Raw genomic sequence first — 20,708 nt, 5'->3', positions numbered from 1 at the left:
ATTGTGTCCCTTTCCCCCTAAATTCTATGTTGAAGTCCCAACCTTCAGTAGCTCAGAATAAGACCTTGTTTGGACATAGGGTCACTGCAGACGTAGTTACGAAGGCCATTAGGGTGGGCCCTAAGCCAACATGACTGATGTCTTTATAAAAAGGGGAAATGTGGACACTGACACACGCACACAGGGAGAGTGCCGTGTGAAGAAACGGGCAGAGAGCCACAAGCCAAGGAACCCCACAGACTGCCAGCAACCACCAGAAGCTAGGGGAGGAGCACAGAGCACATTCTCCCTCCCAGCCCTCAGAAGGAACCAACCCTGCTGACACCTTGATCTTGGACTTCTGGCCTCCAGGACCGTGAGACAATGAACTTGTGTTGTTGAAGCCACCCAGTGTGTACTTTGTTATGGCAACCTGAGCTCTCACGTCTGACCTCTTTCACTCACACAATGTTTTCAAGGCTCACCCACGTTGTACACATCTCGTCACTCTGTTCTGGGTCCTCGAGGGCTTAGTTCTAGAGCGTTGATAGCTAGGTGTCTCTAGACAGGAAGCAGGCAGCAATGGTTTCTCCCAGCGAGCACCACAGGATGGAGACACGACTAGTGCAGGGAGGCCAGCTCGCATGCACAGTCCTTCCGGAAACACTGAGGAGGCCCCAACGAGAAGCTCTGTTTCTTTCCTCATGGTCACACCTGTGGGGGCCTGGGGTGCGGAGCCACCTCCTGTCCTGCTGAGAAACAGGTACCAGCCTACATGGTTCCTCTCGCCCCTGAGAGAAGTTCCCAGGTCTCACCCTGCATCCAGGGGTGGGGGCCTCGCTAGGGTTGCCTCTCAGCGTGGTGGTTAGGAGCAGGGCATTCAGAGCCAGACAGCCTGGGATCAAATCCCAGTGCCAGCTCTGCCACTTACATGCTCTGCCACTTGGGAGAGTTACTGTAACTCGCAGTGCCTCAGTTTCCCCATCTGTGAAATGGGGATAAATAGTGAAGAAATTAGTCAAGACACTAGAGCCTTGTCCAATCTGGTCCAACCAGATCAGCTGCTGTAAAGGGCCCTGTGCTTTCACCCTGGAGCTGGACCCTTTGGTCCCACTCACCAAGTCCTCTGCTCCTCCCAGGTGGCCTGTCTTGCTCGGTGACACACCATCCATGCTGTCACCCTGCGATGGGTTCTCCTCCCTCATCCCACATCCAGTCTTTCTCTAAGACGGATCTCACACCCATCCCCTCTCCTCCATTCCATTGTCCATATTCAGGGCTCATCACCCCTGGTCTAGACTCTTCCAGGCTTTTCCTAACAGGTCTCCCTGCCTCCAGCCTTGCTCCCTACACCCTGTCCTCTGCAGGAGAGCCACAGTGAGCTCTCAAGACACAGTCAGAATCTGGATGCCCCTTTGGTGAAATCCTTAACTAGCAACTCTTGCCAGGAGGGCCAAACGCCGGCTCCTGAGCATGGTGTGAAGGACTCTCGAGCTCCTGGCCGCACCTTCCTCCCCAACCTTGGCTCCCAGCCTCCTCTCATATTGGGCTTTTGTTTCAGCAGTCTCAAATTTCTTCAGCCTTCCAGAACACACCCTGTATCCCGTGCATCCCCAGGGGCTCCCCCAGGACCTGAGACGTGGTAGGCGCTGGATAACTATGGATGCCTGAGTGCACGCACACATGCTGCCTAACTCTGCCCGTGCCGGGACTCTGCCTGGAGCCCTCTCCTTCTTGTTTCTTTAATGAACTCATGGTCATCCTTCAAAGCTGGCTCACATGACCTGTCATCTAGAGAGACTCCCGTGACCAAACTCCGTGCCTTGGGGGACCTCCCTCTCCCCACTCTGCCACTGCAGCTCCTTGGATGTGCATTTGCTGTCACACGTCCATGTGAAATTGTAATGGATTTGGCTGTCCCTCTGTCTCCTCTCTCCCTATTGGCCACTGATTTCTTCGAGGAACAAGGCAGGATTCTATTTTTTACCCAGGTGCTCAATAAAATGCTGAGGGAATAAAGGATGAATAGATGAGTGATTGAGTGTGCGAATGAATGAAGGAAGACTTGTGCCTCTGCACATACAGTTCCCCCTGCTTGTGGACTCCTACACATCCCACAAGACAGGAGCAAATGTCACCGCCTCTGGGAAACCTTCTCGGACTTCCTCAGGCTGATAGAGGCCAAGCCTCTCTGGAGTGGAAAGCACCAGGACAAATTTCTCTTAACCAAGGATCTCAGCAGAGCCCCACCCCCTAACGAGCCACCCAGGGCAGGCCCCACCCTATTCAACATGGTGGCCAGAGGGATCCTGTTGGAACCCGGGTGAGAGTACATAAGGCCTCTGCTCCAACCCTGCGGCTGCTCCCTCAGAGTAAAAGGCCAAGTCCTTATGGGTGCTGCAGTGCCTTCTCTGACTCACATTTCCTGCTCCCTGGTCCAGGCACTCAGGATTCAGACAGGCTGGCCCACGACCGTGATACTCGCTGTTCCTTTTGCCCGACACAACTGTCCCAGAAACGTCCACAAAGCTCGCTTCCTCACCTCCTTCACCTGCTCAAATGTCCCCCGCCCCTGGAGCCCGTCCCAGGCACTCTATCATCACACCGTCATCCCGATGATCCTGAGTTTTCTCAAGTCTCCTCTCTCCCGTGACAATGTAATCATTCCATGAACTGTCATCTGTTTTATGCACTGCTGCGGAGGGAACTTCCCCACCACCGAGAATACTGCTTGTTAAGCAGCAGGCCCTCCTTAAACTAGTTTGCTGAATGAACGAATGAATCTTTGGGGGCCGAGGACTCAGCCTGGGGTCTGGGTTTCAAATCCTCCATGAATATTTGCTAGATTTGAACAGGGATGAAAAAATATGGGTGAGGCGCTGGGGGCAGATGCTGCAGGATGAAGGTGGTGGCCTGAGGCCTCAGGGCACAGTGCCAAGCAGCCTCTCAAAATCACAGTTGCCGGCCGAGAGAGAACAGTCTCCCATGGGGTTGGGTGGGTTCCACCAGAGACTACAGATCCGGAGGTAGGCACAAGAGGGAGGCCCTGTCATCCCAAACAGCTCCGAATCACCGAACTCGTGGTACAGGGACGACTCTTCCCTCTAGTGGGTCAAGCAGCATTCCCCCGAAGGCACAAAAATAATTTCTGAATGAATGAATGAATGAATGAGACCTTGAGTCCTCAGAACTTAGCACAGGCTGGGTGCACATACTCCCAAATGAGTATTTGCTCAACTGACCAGAAGTGAAGAAAACATAGGCCAGCAGATGGGGACCGATAGGGGCAGACAAGGGCTGGTGGCGGGTCACTTGAGAGGTCTTTGTCATCCCGGACCGGTGTTAGTCTGTTTTTTTTTTTTTTTGAGGAAGATTAGCCCTGGGCTAACATCTGCTGCCAATCCTCCTCTTTTTCCTAAGGAAGACTGGACCTGAGCTAACATCCGTACCCATCTTCCTCTATTTTATATGTGGGATGCCTGCCACAGCATGGCTTGCCAAGCTATGTTAGGCGGGTACCTGGGATCTGAATCAGCAAACCCCGGGCCGCTAAAGCGGAATGTGCAAAATTAACCGCTGCACCACTGGGCCGGCCCCTGTATTAGTCTGTTTTTAATTTTTATTGAGGAAAATGGAAAGAGAGTAATCTTAAGAGTGCAGCTTGATGAACACATGTCTACATCCATGTACCTACTGCCCAGATCAAGATATAGAAGGTGTTCACACCCCTGGAGGGGAACCTCTTGCCTGCCCCGCTCCCAGTCCATTCTCCACAAGGGTGCCCCGCTGCTGACGTCCATCACCTAGACTGGTTCTGCCCGCATTTGAACTTGATATGCATGGAAGCAAACAGTATGATCAGACCCTGCTTTTCCATCTGCTCTCTGTGAGCCGGAGTCACCACGTGAATGCCAACAATCAGCATCCGGGTGTGAAAGCGCGCTGGCAGGTGGCATTCCCTGCAGAACGTGGGCTCGGGGGTTTGAAGGGCACGGTTAACGTCTCCTGAAGGGAGCTGTCTTGAGCAGAATGATTTTCACCTCCTTTGCAGAGAGCGCCCCATCTTAAGAGCCGCCCTCGGTCTGACAGCACAATCTTCCCTCTCCAGGCTGTATGAATCACACCGGGGCCCGGTATTGTGCGCTCTTCTGGTCACGACGCTGTGCCCACCTCCTCTGAGAGGACTGCCGTGCCCGCCTGGCCCACAGCCAGCGTCTGGCAACCACGAGGCTGCACCTGCGGGGTGGGTCTTGCTCTCTCTTCACATCCAACCTCTTCCCCAAGCACTGTCAGCGGCCTGCACTGTGGCCCCTGGGTTCCCGGGCCACCACGGGCAGTCTGGGACATTTATAGGACACTGAGCCACCCCACAGCCTCTCCTCAGGGGGACTGAGCCTGCTTCCCTTCCCCAGCGGGCAGCAGGCACGGGGCAGTTTTTAGCATGGGGCTGGAGGAAGAGCTGGCAATGGGCTTCAGAGCCAGAGACCCGGGTGCAAATGCTGGCCTGTGTCCCAGCCGAGCAGCCTGCCTCAGTCTCCCCACCTCCCACTAGGAAAGTGTTACCTGTGCCGTGTTGCAAGATTGAAACGAATGACGCAAAGTGCCAGCCCGCACGTAGGAGAGTTTCACAAGTGCTAGCTACGCTGTTATAGCTCAGCGATGCAGAGGATGGACGCTGAAGCCAGACTGCCTGGGTTTGAATCCTGATTTATCACTTGTTAGCTCTGCGGCCTCAGGCAAGTTCCTTAACCTCTTTGTACCTCAGTTTCCCCATGTATACAGTGGAAGTAGCGATGGGACCTACCTCACTGGGTGGCTGAGGATTAACTAAATCAACATGTACAAAGTTCTTGGGGCAGTTTCTGGCACACAGTAAAGGCCATGTACGTGTTAGCTATCTCTCTCTAGATAGAATACACCTCTTAACTCACAGTTCATTAAATGAGTAGTGAAACAGTATTAAATCATACTGTCATGCAGATAAGATGCCATAACATCCGGAAAAGTTCTTGAGATAATACATATAGTGCTTGGTACACAGTGAGTGCTCACCAGATATTTCCTCTTATTTTTACAAATACTCATGATTTGGATCCTACACAGAGAAGGGAGCAGGAGGGTGTGGGGTGGATCAGCAGGTAGGGATGGAATGAGGCACTTTTAGGGCCGTGCAGGGCTGGCCTGGCCACCTTCCTGCTCGTGGACATCTCAGCGACCACCTTGGATAAGTGGGGAGGGTGTCCTGCAGGTCTCTGGACCCCAGCACCTCCTAGAGTGCTTTATACCGGCAGGCAGCCCACAAGGGCTTGTTGACTGAAAGCCAGAAACGGTGTAGAGAAAGCAACCGGGTTTAAAAACAAAAACCAAAAAACCAGGTAGATTTCCTTGCCAACCCTCCAGAGCTGGGGAGACTAAAGGAGGACAAAAGCACCACTTCTGAGAATATAAAGGGCTTTTGAGGGCCGAAGTAAGAGCTTTGTTTTCAGCTCCAGGAACGACCGAACAAGAAGGAAAAGATATTACCATTAAGGCACAGCAATTTTGAGGAGAATCAACGAACAACTTTCTAGTCCACGTACTGGACATCTCAGCTGCAGACTGCTGGGCTTCGGACCTCACTGTCTGCCTCCCTCTGCATTCACTCCCTCTTTCTCTTAACTAAGCCCGCTGGCACGGCTAAAAGCGGCATTAATAAGCACCTGGCAACGAGGACTCACGGACGCTGATAACCTCCGCATCCGCTGGCCTTTGAAGGATCAGCTGACTCCCTGACACAAAGAGCAAGGGATGGTTACAGTGGCGGTATGAGTCACAGTGGAACCGCCTCTCCTCCAGTATGCGCCATGCAAAGATGTTTTCTAAAGAATTTACACAAATGGAATGGGCAATGGAAAAATTTTGAGACGGAAGAACCCTTTACTTGAGAGCGTCTGAGGATTTTTCGGTGCAACGAGGCATGCTTAAACTAGCCACGGGGAGATTTTTCAGGGAGAAAAGCATCTTCTGTTCAAACTTCATTGGATTCATATTTTAAGAAACCTTGGCCAGTCTGGCTGAGGCAGAAAAATTCCCCCAAAGGAACATTTCGTGACACAGCTTTTATACTAAGTGCTTACATGTGTGATAAAAGTCTGTAAGAGCATATATCTGGGTTTTACTTTCTTTTCACTTACTTTTGTGGTCAGTTGGGGCACTTTTATTGTATGAGATGGATTTCTAGGAATGGAAAACCAGTGTGTAAATTGTGCTTACAGGAAATAAAGATTCCACTGTGGACGGCTTGCAAAGGCTTTCATCCAGGAATCAATTTGCTTATACGTCAGGGGTGCCTGTAATAAAACACTGACAAAAGGTGACTGAGTGTGTTCCCGGACGCATTTAAGAATAAATGGAACAAACACTGTCAACACTGAATGAGCATCAATTCACCTGTCTGAGGACTGGGCACTGGCTCTGGTGCTTTTTGAGTTTAAAGATCAGGTTTATATATATGTATTTTTTCCCTCAACATAATAGAAAATTTGAAAAAGACAGAAGGAGATAGAATAAATCCTTCATATTTCCCATGATCACCATTTTACCATTTTGGTGAATTTCCTTCCAATCTTGTTTTCTGCCTTCACAGAACAGCCGGAGCCATATTCACATCTCTTTTGTACCAGATGACCTTTAGAGGTTCCACAGCTGTGGGTTTGTGACTCACTCAATTTGCTATTTAATAGGATTCTCTCCGTGTTTAATAACCCTCCTAATAATCACAGAGTTAAAAGAATACATTTTTATCTAGTAAATACCTCAAGAAGTTTCAAAAGTTGGCCATGACCAGGAAGTAGGAGATGGCTTGTGTGGTTTAAAGATGGCAGACTAGAAAGGAAAAGGGGAGAAATAATTAGAAGTACAAGCAAGAAAGAAGAGGGAAGAGACGGGGCACAAGGACCAGGGATGAGAAAGAATAAATGATGCGGCTTTCAGAGGACACTGAGAGAAGGGGACCCACCGGTTGGCCGTGTGGCTGTGGTGATGGAGGGGACCGTGTGAGCGGTAGCAACCCAAACAAAGACCCTTGGGACACATCAAAAACAGCCACCAGGTGCAAAGAGGAGCTGACAGTGCGAAGGTCCGGGCCAGGCCAGGGGCCAGCAGGCAACTCTCAGAAAGACTGAACCTCAGGGCCACTGGCCTGGGGCCCCCAGTGGTCTCCCAGGTGGAAGAAGGGAGACCCTCCAAACCATTAAGCAAATGGGGACTCTCCGCCCACCAGGCATCTGGCCTTGACTCACGCACAGGAATCCGTGGGCAGAAAGACAACAAAAGCTATTTTTCATGCAAGAGGAGTTGGACATCAGGAAAAATCAGAGCCCCTTTGTATGACATGCCAAACTGCTGAAGCGAGAAAATGTCTCGGGCGAGGGCTCAGATGCGAGCCGGGAGCAGCACGCTCGCCCTGGGGAACCGGCCGTCAATGTGCGCTTGTTATCGGGGCTTTTCAGAGCGCCGGAAGCGGGCGCGGGCGACCTCCCCCACCGCACGGCGAAGACGAGCTGGTGACACGGCCTTGGCCGCGCTGTCCGGCCCCTGGAAGGGAGCCTGGTGTCCTGAGATGTCCTCGGCGAGTCTTCGGGGATCCACGCTCTTTTCTCAGCTTGCAGCTTGGTCTGGGGGCTGGGGTAAGCCAAAGACTCCATTCCCCCGAGACCCAGGCTCGCTGTGGGTCCCTTTCCTAGCGCCCCCTCGCAGGGCTGTCTTTGGCTTAGTAAATGAGAATAACTACCAGGCACCGGACACTTTATTCCAGCCCCAAGCTAAGCACTGACTTATCACACGCCAGCTCCTGCCAGCAAATCTGCACGGTAGGTGTGGCTAATACCCTCATTTTGCAGAGAAAGCAACTGAGGCTCAAAGGAGGTGAGATGACTGGCTGAGGGTCCCACAGCTAGTAGGAGACAGATCCTGGGTTCAGATGCAGACTCACTCCAGGATTTCAGCCTCCACCACCATCTCCACCACCTCCTCCTACTTCCTCTCCAAGACACCGCTCATACCCGCGCCCTGTATTTCAAGTCTGTCCTGGGGCCCACGTACGCAGAACCTTGCACGGATTTTCCACCTGACCCTCCTGGCGACCCTATGAGACAGGTCTTGTTGGAGCCCCCAGGAGGAGGCTTTGACATCCAGGTGTGTTCTGACGCTCTCCCCACACCTGCGTGGTATCACGCTGCCCGTCTTCTCTCCTGACAGTTGCCCAGAACCAGAGAGTAAGTTCCCTGAGGGCTTTCTGTGCCCACAGTGCCCAGCACGAAGCCAGGCATTCAGCAGGTGCCCCATAAGTGCTTAACAACGTTAGAGTTTTAAGGAACACTGCTCTCCGAGGCAGCCCCTGGCCTTGGGTAGTGTTTCTGGTGGCCCTTGGAAAAATAAGAGAGAGGTGAGGTCTGGTTCTAGCACCCGCCTCTGCTCCCCACGCCAGTCACCAATTTCTGTGCAACCTCATGACCCTCCAGTACCACCTTTCCTCCAGTGCCCACTTCCCCATCCCGCTCTTTCTCTAATCAAAGTCTTTTCTCAGGGCAGAACAGGACACCCAGGCCTGGCTACATAATTTTTGGGGTCCGGTGCAAAATGAAAACATGAGCCCTCTTGTTCAAAAATGATTAAGAATTTCAAGATGGTGGCAGTAGAGCATTAAATGATGTGCCAGGTCCAACTGCACAAGGCTCAGGCTGTGGATATGGCCTTAGTGACACCGGTCATTTCACATCCTTTGCACACAACCTGTTCCTGGGGTCTGGATTTTTCTAGGGCAGTCTTGATTTTCAATTTTCTGGATCTTCCCCCCAACACTCTGCCACCTCCCCCGGCAAAACCTAGGGTGCCAACATTTCAGGATCTCAATAACACCTCTTATATTGTCTCTCATACCTATGACAAGAGAAAATCTGTCACTGCTGCTTTACCTAAAATTTTGGTTGAGAAAATACAAATACCACAGTGCCATTTGTCCCAGGGGGGAACAGAAGGCCTGGGGTTCAACAATCACAGCCTGATATCTCATCACAGGGGGAGTTGTTTCCCTCCATCCAGCAGGTGACTTCCATATCCGTGTCTCCAGGCCAGCCCTGCCTCAGCCCTGCAGGGAGGGGGTCCCCCAGCCCTGGGCACTCAGGCCATCTGAAGCCAAGCTCTCCTGTCCCCCCATCCCCAGACCACTCTTCCTTGGTTCTATGTCTTGGGGAATCGCTCTATCGCATTGGGGGGGTCTACCATTATATCTCCATTTTACAGATGAGAAAACTGAGGCTCAGAGAAGCTAAGGAATTTGCCCAAGGTCACAGAGCTAATACAGGGTAGAGCAGGGTTCAAACGCAGATCTCTTTGACCACGGTCCCTGTCCCCGGCCCCTCTCCTATTGACCACCACACGGACTTCGTTCAGATATCATCTTCCCTGACCCTGTTCTGGACAGTGAAGCCTGGTGAGGGATGTCAGAGAGGTGTGCGGGGCTCCATTGTGGGGCTCTGTAGATCAGGGAAGGAGCCTCACTCTAACACTGGTGGGATGTGGTCCTGTTGAAGGGTATTGAGGTGAGAAATAATGTGATCTGATTTATATATATATATATTTTTTTTTGAGGAAGACTGGCCCTGAGCTCACATCCGTGCCCATCTTCCTCTACTTTATATGTGGGACGCCTGCTACAGCATGGCTTGATAAGCAGTGCATTGGTCCACACCCAGGACCCGAACCTGTGAACCCCGGGCCGCCAAAGCAGAGTGCGCAAACTTAACCGCTGTGCCACCAGGTCAGCCCCTGATTTACATTTTCACAAGATCTTTCTCGCTGCATGGGAAGGGCTAGCACTGGGTGGCAGGACAGGGAGTGGGGAGATCGGTCAGGACACAACTTGGGGCATCCAGATGAGAGGTGACAGAGGCTGGGAGGGAGGTGGAGAGCACTGGGGGGAGGGCCGTGGGAGATTCTGGAGGTGGAGCCCGCAGCACTGCCAGGGCTGTAAGGAATCCAGAGGGGATGTCGCAGGCGAGGGGTCTTTATCTTGTCTCTGCGGCAGCCAGCACGGTGCCGGGCACAGAGCAGCCTCTCAGTGTTTGCTGGACAGGTGAACTAATGACTGAGCGGGTGAGGGAGGGAGTGGGCTGATTCTCTTGAGACGAAACCACACTAGCCAGCAGCACATCCGCCATGTGGGGATGCCAACAATGCAGGTCCTTGCTGAGGTGTCGGGGTGAAGAGAGGCCAAGCCCACAGTGTTTCCAAGAAAGCGAGCCTGAAGTGCTGTCCCTCTGCAGTGTCTCTGTGGGAGCACGGCCACTGTGCTCTTCACAGCACGTTCCCAAGCATCGCCTCATTGGATATTCACACTACCCTGGGAGGGAGGGGGAGGACATAGGGATAGAGGGAGGACAGATGGAGGATGGAGGGAAGAGGGAGGGAGGAGCAAGAAGCGGGGGAGGGAGGAGGAGGAAGAAGAGATGGGAGGGAAGGATGGAGGATGGAGGGACAGAAGGAGGGATGAAGGGAGGAAGGATGGAGAGAGAAGGGAGGATGGAGGGATCGAGGGAGAGAGGAGGGAGTGATATAGAGGGAGGAAGGATGGAGGGAGGGATGAAGGAGAATGGAGGGGAGGATGGAGGGAGGGATGAGAAGGATAGGGCAAGAAGAGGCATCATTTGCCAATTTGACAGCCAAGCAAACTGAGGCTCTGGGAGGTTAAGGGATAAGCAGATGACTGTCCAGACGGTTAGTGGCGGAATTAGGACCAGGCCACAGGTCTCCCGACTCCCATCCCAATGTTTCCACATTCTGGCACCCTGTCCTCCTTTATCACAGCCCTTGTCCCGTGACACTGGAGGTCACAGCTGTAGCCCCAGTGCCTGCCAGGAAATGGGATGAGGGGACACATGGCCTGGGTGGCTGCCATCACCACCTCAGGCGCTGCCTTGGTGCTAGACCCTATTTCATCTCCTAATTGAGAGCCCTCAGGGTCTGATTTTGTGGTTCACAGAAGCCATTCAGAGCGGTTCTGGCCCTGAGAGGTGATGAAACAGTGCCATGTTCTCCACTGGCCCGAACATCCCGGGGGAGGCTCAGCTTCTTCATTCCCAGACCCTGGAGGCCAGGGAGCTGAGCTGTGTCCTCGCTCAGCTCGGCTGTGAAGGTTGGGCGACTTATTTCTTCTGGGAAAACTTCTAAGGTTCAAGAAACATGGAAATGGGGGAGAAGGCAATCCCATCTTGAATATCTAGAAGATGCCAGGCACCGTGAGGGTTATTTTGCGTGTGTTTTCTCTTATAACCTTTAGCGGGGAGCAAAGTCAATAAATAATCACTTATTATCAGAGGACTCTTCTGACCCAAGCACAGCTCTGGCTCCAGCACCCCAAGAGGGAGGCTCCCGTGTCCCTTCCTGGCTCCAGGGAAGTGGGAGGGCAGGCGGAGGAGGCCCGACGCCCAGGCCAGGATGGCTAAGTGTGAAGTCCCACCACGCTGTCCTCCAGCCAGCAGGGAGCCCGTGGTCTCCCAGAGGAGGTACCGTCTGCTTTGCAAAGACCCCAGAGCTTCACTCAGAGCGTCTTCTGGACCCTAGCCCCATCCTGCCACAGCAGAGACATCTGGGAGCCCTGGAAATGCAAAGGGGCAAGGATGTCCGGCCCTGCCCAGATGGCCACCCGGCGATGGATGACCTTCAGGCCTCCCTCACAGCTCCTGAGTGCTGGATGCTGGCAGCCGTTTCCTCATCCCGCTCTTCACCTGCACTCAGGACCTGGTGGAATACAAAGGCTAGGGGCAGTCCCGGTTCTACCCAGCGTTCTCTGAACAAGCACCCCGTTTGAGGAACGCTCACTCTGTAGGTGTGTGCTGGGTCCTTTCACATTTGCTGCCTCATCATCCCATTTTCCAGACACGTGAACAATTCAGAGAGGTTAAGTAACCTCCCCAAAGCCACACAGCTACCTGGCAAACTGGGATTTGAACTCAACTCTTCTTTCCCCAAACGTTTCCTCCTTCCTTGACCCCACGCTGCCTTCTCCAGAGTCCATTCTAGCTGATAAAACCCCTCTCTGTAAGGAGACACGGAGTACATTTCCTCCAGGCCTCTGTCTCAGAAAGAGCGAGGCTTCTCTTGAGCAATAATTCCTTTTATTATATGTGCATTGTCAACCTTTTATCTGGTCATGTTCTTCTCTTTGTCCCAGTGTCCAGGAAGCTCAGCGACAAGCGTGTGGCCGGCCTCTAACAGCACAATTGGCCTTTGCAGCAGGCATTTGGGGCCCTAACCAGACTCAACCGGTTAAACTCATCCTATTTTCCTACTTTTATTTTTACTTCCGTCCCAGTCCCTCATCTGTTTCGTTATTTTTCTTGTCCCTTCGTTCCTTCCTTTCTTTTTTGGTTGGAGAAGAACTAAACAGAGTAAAATCATGTGATGGCATTTTCACAGCTACGAAAAGTTTTTCATATGAAGAAATTGATGCCTTAGAAAAAACTGCCCTTCATCTGGTACCCTGCCCTGACTTGCAGTTCAGAAAAGATGGTCTCATGCAGCACTTCCCAGAGCCCCCGGGGGTGAAGAGCAAGAACTGTGGGGGCTCAGGGGTGGCCCTGGGCGGGCCCTGCCTGGCCCATCCCTGGGCGTTCAAACCACTCTGTTCTCTTTTTGAAGCTGCTCCCAGGAGAGGTGGCCGTGCACACAGGCGCGCACACACACGTACTCACGGGCGAAGGTCCTTGTCAGAGGACAGGGGCGGCCTCTCCGAGTGTGTGTTTAGGGATTAACCAAGATGGAGGTGATGAGCTGAGGCAGAGAAAGGCCCGGAGGGCATGCGTTCCCTTCATTTATTGCTGCTTACCCCGAGCTGCGGGGGCTGCTTGTTACCCAACCTTTGCTCAGGTGCCTGCCCAAGGGGAGGCCGGGCCAACACAGACCTAACTGGGCAGCCCCCACACCCGCTTCTGCCCCCAGATCTGTTACTAACGAGCTGTGGGACCTTAGGTAAGTCACTTTGACCCTCCAGACTTGAGTGTCCTTTGCTTGCTGAGTGTAAAAATCAGGCCACATCAGCTTTCTCATCCCCACTGTGGACACATGCTGGGGTGTCACAGGCAGGGTGAGCTGGGTCACCTGCAGTTCATTACTCTTAAGAAAGGAATGGAACCAGGCATCAGTTCCAGTCACTTAAAGCAGAGGCCTGGTCACCCCATTAAGAGAGATGCTCCCCACACTTGCCTTCCATGTGTTTTCGAGAAGGAAAGAGAAATGAGTGGTGTTCCTACTAGCTACCAGGAACCAGGTCTGCTCTGCCCCCCACCTAAATGAGGTTTCCCTTAGAGTAGAGGTTCTCTACTGGGGGGCGATTTTGCTCCCCTCCACACACACCCAGGGGACATTTGGCAATGTTTGGAGATATTTTTGGTTGTCACAACTTGGTATTGCAGGGGGATGCTACTGGCTTCTAGTGAGTAGAAGCCAGAGATGGGGCTTAACATCCTACAATGCACAGGTCAGCCCCCACAACAACGAGTGACCCAGCCCAAAATGTCAATAGTCCTGAGGGTGAGAAATGCTGCCCTGTCATGAGGGGCAGCTGATGATGATCCCATAACACTTGGGCCTATATGAGTTATTGGGCTCTCCTGAGTTATGGTCTACGGTCCTTTCTGGCACCACTCTTGGCTGTAGGGGTGGCGGGCAGTAGTGTCAAAATCTGGGAGCCCTCATGGGTACATGCTTGAATTCCTTTCCCAATCCTGCTCCTTCCCCCATCTTCTCCATTTGAACGTGACCCCACTACCTCTCCAGCTGCCGTGGCCCCAAATCCAGAGAGTCAGGCTTGAGTCCTCACCTCCTCTTCCCCCGCATCCTTCCCTCCTCTGCTCCCCATCTCTGCTGCTGCTGGCATTTGGCCCCAGGACTCCAGTCTGGTGCCTGCAACCATGTCCAGACTGGTCTCCTGGTGGCCTCCCCTGCCTTCTGGAATCTCCAGTCTCCACATGCAGCCTGAGGGTCTTCTAAAAACATAAATCAGATCACTTTAGTCCCCTGCTCAAAACCCCACAAAAGCACCGATGCCACGTGAAATAAAGCATGCTCCTGATTGTGACCGCAAAGCCTCTCCTGGATCCCCACGCAGTGACGGAGCCCCGCCCACCCCTCTGACCTGCTCCTCGCTCCATCTCCTCCATCCTCACCAGGCTCCTTCCTGCCTCAGGGCATTGGCTTGCCTTTTTCTCTTCCTGGAAGGTCTTCCTCCAGTCCTTCTCTGACAGCTCTCTCCGGCCCCCTCGACCGAAAGCAGCCCTTCTCAGCTTCTCCCAGCATGGCCTCCTGCTCTGTCTTCGTCATGACCCTCACCAGTACCTGGAAGTGTCAGCTCCAGGGAAGCAGGGGCCACATCTGTCCTGTCCACGGCTGTGTCCCAGAGCCTCACGTCTGACACAGAGTAAGTGCTCAGTGTGCATGCATTGAATGAATGAATGCACGAACGAACGAACAAACAAACGAATGAATAGAAGCATGCCCAGCAGGCAGATGATTTATATCCCTTACGTGTGTGTCTCAGCAGAAAAAAAAGGTTGGGAGCCACTGAACTAAGTAATCTCAAAAGCTCTTCCAGCTGGAGAACCTCCCTTCCTATGTGCCCACGACGAGGCCACGATGAACCTGGTTCAACCTGAAGCTGTGGGAGGCGGCTCTCTCAAGCTTGTGTGGCAGAAAGTCAGAGGTGGGAGGAACGTTCCAGATCAGCCAGGCCCCACTTTCAGATGAAGAGACAGAGGCCCGGCAGGGTCTCTTCCACAGCTCCCGTTTGGCTGTGCTGGGTTCTTTGCCTCCCTCAGCTCTGAGACCCTGGATCCCATGACCTAAGTTGCCTTCCTACTCTGTGCTCCCATGACTACGTCCTGGAAATTCCCACAGTCTCAGCCATCTGTGGAGACTGACACAGAAGATTTATTTTAAAGAGCTGCTGGTTTCCTACTGTGCCTTTCTGAAACTCCCGGCATGGGGCTCCTCCAAAGCTGGTTCTGTGGTGGGGCCATCAAGTCAGACCTCAGGCTGGGGTCCACCAAGACCTCCAGCTTCTCCTCACTAAGTCAGCTGGCTCCAGTTAAAAGGAGGTGGTTTTTCCCTACAAGAAGAGAGGAAGGGGTGAAGAACAGAGGATAGGGAAGAGACAGAGCAGGGCATTAAGGGAAGGTAGACACAAGAAAGGACAGCCAGGGCCCCTTCCTGAATGATTAGAGAGTGAGCACCAGTCTTGGAGCAGGGACAGGAAGGGAGAACATCCCTGTTACAGGCTGAGTGTTTGCCCCCTGACCCACTCAATTCATATGCTGAAGCTCTAACCCCTCAATGTGATGGTATTTGGAGGTGGGACCTTTGGGAGGTGACTAGTTTTAGATGAGGTCATGAGGGTGGGGTCCTCATGATGCGATTAGTGCCCTTATAAGAAGAGACTAGAGAGCTAGCTTTCTGCCATGTGAGGACACAGCTCGAAGGCAGCCATCTGTAAGCCAGGAAGCGGGCTCTCACCAGGAACCGAATCTGCTGGCACCTTGATCTTGGACGTCCAGCTTCCAGAATCGTGAGAAATAAATGTCTGTTGTTTAAGGCACACAGTCTGTCATATTTGTTATGGCAGCCCGAGCTACTATAACCCTTTTACGGGCCCCTTCCCAAATCTGTGTGGTTCAAACAAAAGACATCCCCTGGCCAGTGGGCTCATCTGTTTGACCTCAGCTGAGATCTTGACAGCAGAAGGCATCCCTGGGCTCAGGAGCTGAGGCCATCCTAAGCCTCATTTTCAACACCTATTAAAGGCAGATAATTAATATTTACCTTGAAGTGTTGTTGGCAATTACATGAACTAATGTAAGTCCTGCGGGAAGGTCTTCAGTAAGTGACGGCTGTTGTTATTAAGGCCAGGGGAAAGGAGGGCCCACGGGTGAGGGGACGAGCCAGCGCTGTGGGGAGGGAGGCCGCTCTGGATGCTGTCCCCCACCCAGGCCTGATTGGACAGGCTGCCTGGGGATTACTGCAAGAGAAAACGAAAGCAAACACAGACAGGAAAGGTTCCCAGCCCAGTGCCTGGCCTGCAGCTGGGGAAAGGGCCTTGTTTGGATCAGAACCTCTCTGAAGCATGTTCAGGGGGTCCCATGTCGGGGGCGTGGTTTAAGGCAGAGCCGCCCAGCTGTCCTGCTGTGAAAGGGTTCCAGATGTGCTGGAAGGGTGAGCCATCCCCCCTCCCGGGCACCTGGGCAGGGTGTGGGCAGCCGGAGCAGACCTCTGCCTCCCCCAGGGAGGGGTGCGGTACTCACAGTTTCTTTCTACCTGGGAGCACAGGTGGGAGAGATGCCGCCTGGGGAGGGAGGCAAACGTCGTCAGCACCAAAGGTCCTCTCACAATCAGGGTCCAGAATCTCTCCACACCTTCCTCCACCAGTGGCCAGGACAGAGCTGGCACAAAGCAGGACAGGGGCCACCCCTGGCATCAAGGCTGCCATTTTAAGGCTTCATCTACGAGTGACATGGGGGCCATGTGAGGGGCGGGCGCTGCTGAGGCTGAGCTTTGCCAGGACCGTTCATTCTGGGCCCAGAGCCCTCTTGATGGCAGCACAGCGACTGGGTCTCTTGTGGACCCTGTCCTCCGGCGGCACCACTGAATGCTCCAGAGCTAACGGTGGGCATGGGGGCTTCGGCACGCTGTCATGAGCTGCTGCCCTCTGGGCCCAGCGTCTCTCCCTCTCCCTTGTGTTTTCCTCAGGCCTTTTGTCCTGGCACGTACTGCATGCTCCATAATGCTGTTTATATTCCACGCCTTGCCCCCTTGCAAAATGCATCAGAGACTGAACAAATGTTGGTTGGTGACACCTTTGACCGAAAAGTCCACAAGGATTCATTACTCCTTTCCTCCATCCTCAGCCTTGGGTGAGTGTCTCCAGTGATACAAAGAAAGAGCGAGTAGGGGTCTTGGTGAGGGAGGGAGCAGATGGTTGATGGTGGTGGGGACAGGCTAGTCCAGAACATAGTGGAAGAGGAGAGACAGAGGGACAGAAACACAGAGAGAGACAGCAATGAGAAGAGAAGAGAGGAGAGAAGAGAAGGGAAGAGAAAGGTATGTGTTATGCAATTTGTGTATCAGTTGTACATCCTCATTTCTAAATGCCTTCATGCTGCCGCCAGCCCAGCCTCAGAGCTGGGCTCCACCGGGTAGTCAAGTACTTGGTTCTATTTTTAATGGCAACCCAGAAGCTGTTTGGGAAAGGGCAGGATGACATGGTGGGAAGAGCTTTGTAGTGAGACAAAGGCTCAAATCTGGCCCTGCAGCCTCCTACCTGGGTGCCTCTGGGCAAGTCCCTTACCCTCTCTGGGCCTCTGTTCCCCATCTGCAGATGGGGGCGATGGCAGTGCCCTCTCACGGCTGCCCTGAGCATGCCATGTGGAAACACGCACAAGGCTCTGTGCACTTGAGCATTTTGACACTTGTCCAATACAGGGGCAGAGGGGGAGACCCAGCTTTGGGGGGAAGGAGGAGGCTGGGGTGCTGTCAGCCTGCCAGGCTGTGTGGATGCCTTAAGTACACAGAGGGCTGGGCTGTCATGGCCCGGCAACATCATTTATGGGAAACAACCAGGAAACTGAATCCGCTGTTTGCCAGTTGCCAGCAAACCCTTCAAAGTCTGGCCACCACACCCGGTGCTTTATTAGCTGCCTGCTGCAGTATTTCTTCAGTTTCAGCTCAGAGGTTTGAGCTTTTCTTTTCTTTTTTTTTTTTTTTTCTATGTAATGCTTTGGGGTACTTTGCTACAGAACAGGTGGAAATAATGCATTTTACACACAAAAGCGAGCACTGAGGTGACCATGACCCCAGGGAGTGGCCCGGGGTCAATGTGCTGTCTGGGTCTCAAGTGGAGGCATCAGAGATGTCAGAGGCTGTCGGACTCTGCGATGTGCTTTTATGAGATAAGCTGGCAGTTTCCACCCAGGCTGAGGAACTGTCATGATGATTCTAGCCAAGACAAGGAATCCTGAACCAGCTCTCCCAGCCCTGAGTTGGTCTAAGGATGTTCCGGCCCTCGGATGTGGCCCACTTTGGCCCTCAGAACCCCTGAGCTCTGGGGGGTGACAGAGGCAGCCCAGTTCTTTCGGTGAAGTCTCCCAGATGGCAATTCCCCATCCTCCCTCTGCCAGCGGAGCCAGCTGCCCAGATCAGCTTGGGGCTCTCTTGATGAACACCGAGTGCAAACGGCTCGAGGCAGCTGGCAAGATGCTAAGTGCAGCATCAATCCTAATTAGGATGAGGAATTAATAAAGGAGGCATTCGAGCCACTCTGCAGAGGCCAGGCTTGCCGGCGTGGAGGAGTTAGTTCCAATTTCCACTGGGAAACTGGAAGGGCCTGGGTCCACGAGTGCCTTTGGGTGGCACGACTTACTGTGCCTTGCCCAGTGGGGCCTGTGAGATGGAACAGGGGGCCCTGCAGCCCCTGCTCTGTGTCTAACTCAGGTGCCATGGCAGGTCGTGACGCGGGTACATTCTCCAGATGAGAGGAGTAGGTGTTCGTGATCTGAGCAACTGCACACCAAAAACGGTGTTTTTCAAAAGAAAAGAGGAGGGTGCGATCGTGGGCCCACCAATCTTTTGTGTGGCTGTGTTTCCCAAACTATTGATTGCACACTCCCGCTCCTCGAAGACTCCACTTAGCCCTGGCACTCAGCTCCAAACTGCAAAGGGCAAAGCAGCTTCATTTGGAAGAGGATGTGGAGGGCAGAGGCAGGCAGCATTCCAGATGAGAACGGGCATCTGCCCCCATCTAGGCAGGGGGGCAAGGGGGCAAGTTCGACCTCGCCAAGCCGACCCAGTTTTACAAAGCCTCTTTCTAGATGACTCCAAACGCGGCCAGAAAAGGGCCATCTTTTTAAGAGCTCCCTACCAACCTCCACCAGGATCCAACCACGCTGAACTATTTGCAGGGGCTGTAACTGCGGTAAGAAGGGCTAGGTGTGTGGGAGAACTTCCCGAACAACGGAGGGGCGGAGTTCACACGCGGGAAAAGGTTACAGAAAAAGAGCGAACTCTGTCCAAGGATTTTTGAAAGGAACGCTCGGCCAACACCCCCCCCCCCCCCCCCCCCATCCTGTCTCCGATCTGAAAGCCAAGACCAAGCGGCAGACCCATCCACGACCTGGCTGGGACCAGACGGCCCCTCTACAGCCACCTGTTAGTTCAAGTTCCGCAGCTGGGCAGGCGGGAGGCGCTGAAGTCGGCGCATTTCGCCCTTCGAGGGGTCCGGGCCCCTCCCGCAGAGGGAGCGGTCTCCACAGGCCCCTAGAGGCATTCCAACCTCGCAACACCTGGTACTCGGCCTCCTCGCGCATCCCGCGTATCCCGGGGTCGCAGCGGCTAGCTCCTCCTGCCACCACGGGGCGGCCACGCCCCCCTCAGGGCTTTACGGGTCTGCCAGTCGCCCCTGCGCACCCAGTTCCCCGCCAAGGTCTCGCGCAGCCTCCCGGCCGAGGGACCACGACGCAAGGCTCGCTGCCCTAGTCAGGGGGGAGACTCGGTGTCACTCCACTCCCCTCCCCACCGAGCAGGGAGGAGCAGGCCCGTGGCCCCGTGGAAGAATAGGCGGCGGAGCAGGGTCTCGTGGCGTCAGGCTCAGGCGACCCCGATCCCCCAGACCCGCTCAAAGCCCAGCCCCCACCCCCACCCGTCGGCTGGGGCCTGGAGCTCGAGCGGAGCGGCCCCGGCGCTCCCCGCCCCCGGCCGGCCCCGCCCCAGGATGGCCAGTTCCCATAGCAATCGCACAGACACCGGTTGCCAAGCAACCCCTCCCCCTCCTCCCTCCCCTCCTCTGCCGTCCGCTCCCCCCAACCCCAGCCTCCCGCCCCCTCGCCAGCCTCCACCTCCCCCGGGGGCGCCGGCGCGGCCCCTCGGGATCGCTCCGTCTCCGGCAGAGCGCGCGCGCGTGTGAGTTTAGGTGTGTTTCATTGTGTCTGTGAGCGAGGGGGTGTGCGGCTGCGAGTGGAGAGTTTGTGGGATCGGTGTGTTGGGGGGGCTCCCCAGGCGGGAGGGACCCGAGCTGGTGTACAGCTGGCCGCGAGAGGACCCGCCCGCTCGCTCCGGCTCCTTTGTGTCTCGCGCGGAGCCAGTGCCGCGCCCACCCCCTTTCCGGCTGCCGCTCGGGCGGAGTGTGTGTGTGTGCGCGCGCGCGCGTGTGTGTGGTGTGTCGGGGGTGGGGGTGCCGGGGTCGGCCGTACCTTCGATGCAGCATACCCGCCACAGCCCCGAGTGGGTGAGGTCGCCGCGGGCGCGGCGGGGCGGGGGCCCGTCGTCCATGGTCAGGTTGGTGCCGTTGCAGATGTGCGCGCTGGAGTAGAGCCAGTAGTCGGTGCCGATGGCGATGGCCATGAGCGAGAAGGCGGCGAAGGCTCCGGCCGTGGTCAGCAGCATCTGCAGCCCGCGGTCGCATCGCACCATGGTGGGCGCCTCATAGTCCGCCGCCCGCCGGCCCGGCCCGCCGCGCCCGCCCGCCCTCCTCCCTCCCTCCGCGCGCCGCTCCGGGGGCGCCCGGGCTGGGGGGCCGAGGGCCGGGGGCGGCGCCGCGCTGCGCGCTCCGACCCGGCGCCCCGGGCGTGCCTGCGCTCCGGCCGCGCCGGGGCTCAAACTCCGAGGCGCGGCGGCGAGTGAGGGCTGCGCGGGCCGCCCGGCGGGCTGGC

The 20,708-nt window shown here is 54.8% G+C and overlaps 1 protein-coding gene across 2 annotated transcripts in view; it reads right to left on the bottom strand.

Moving 5' to 3' along the window:
• The window catches only part of CACNG4 (calcium voltage-gated channel auxiliary subunit gamma 4), a 60,561-nt gene that overhangs the window by 39,401 nt on the left and 452 nt on the right, over window positions 1–20,708 (bottom strand). The window contains exon 2 of one of the 2 annotated variants that reach the window (XM_070226044.1): window positions 20,250–20,442. In XM_070226044.1, the coding sequence (XP_070082145.1) occupies window positions 20,250–20,442 (193 nt within the window). Of the gene's footprint in view, window positions 1–20,249; window positions 20,697–20,708 lie in introns of those variants that run through there. The other variant, XM_023652182.2, reaches the window with a different exon arrangement.

The sequence above is a fragment of the Equus caballus genome, chromosome 11 (genome assembly GCF_041296265.1).
Source record: "Equus caballus isolate H_3958 breed thoroughbred chromosome 11, TB-T2T, whole genome shotgun sequence".
NCBI classification, from domain to species: Eukaryota; Metazoa; Chordata; class Mammalia; order Perissodactyla; family Equidae; genus Equus; species Equus caballus.
The sequence above is the reverse complement of the archived record's forward strand: the minus strand, read 5'-3'. Positions and strand labels throughout refer to the sequence as shown.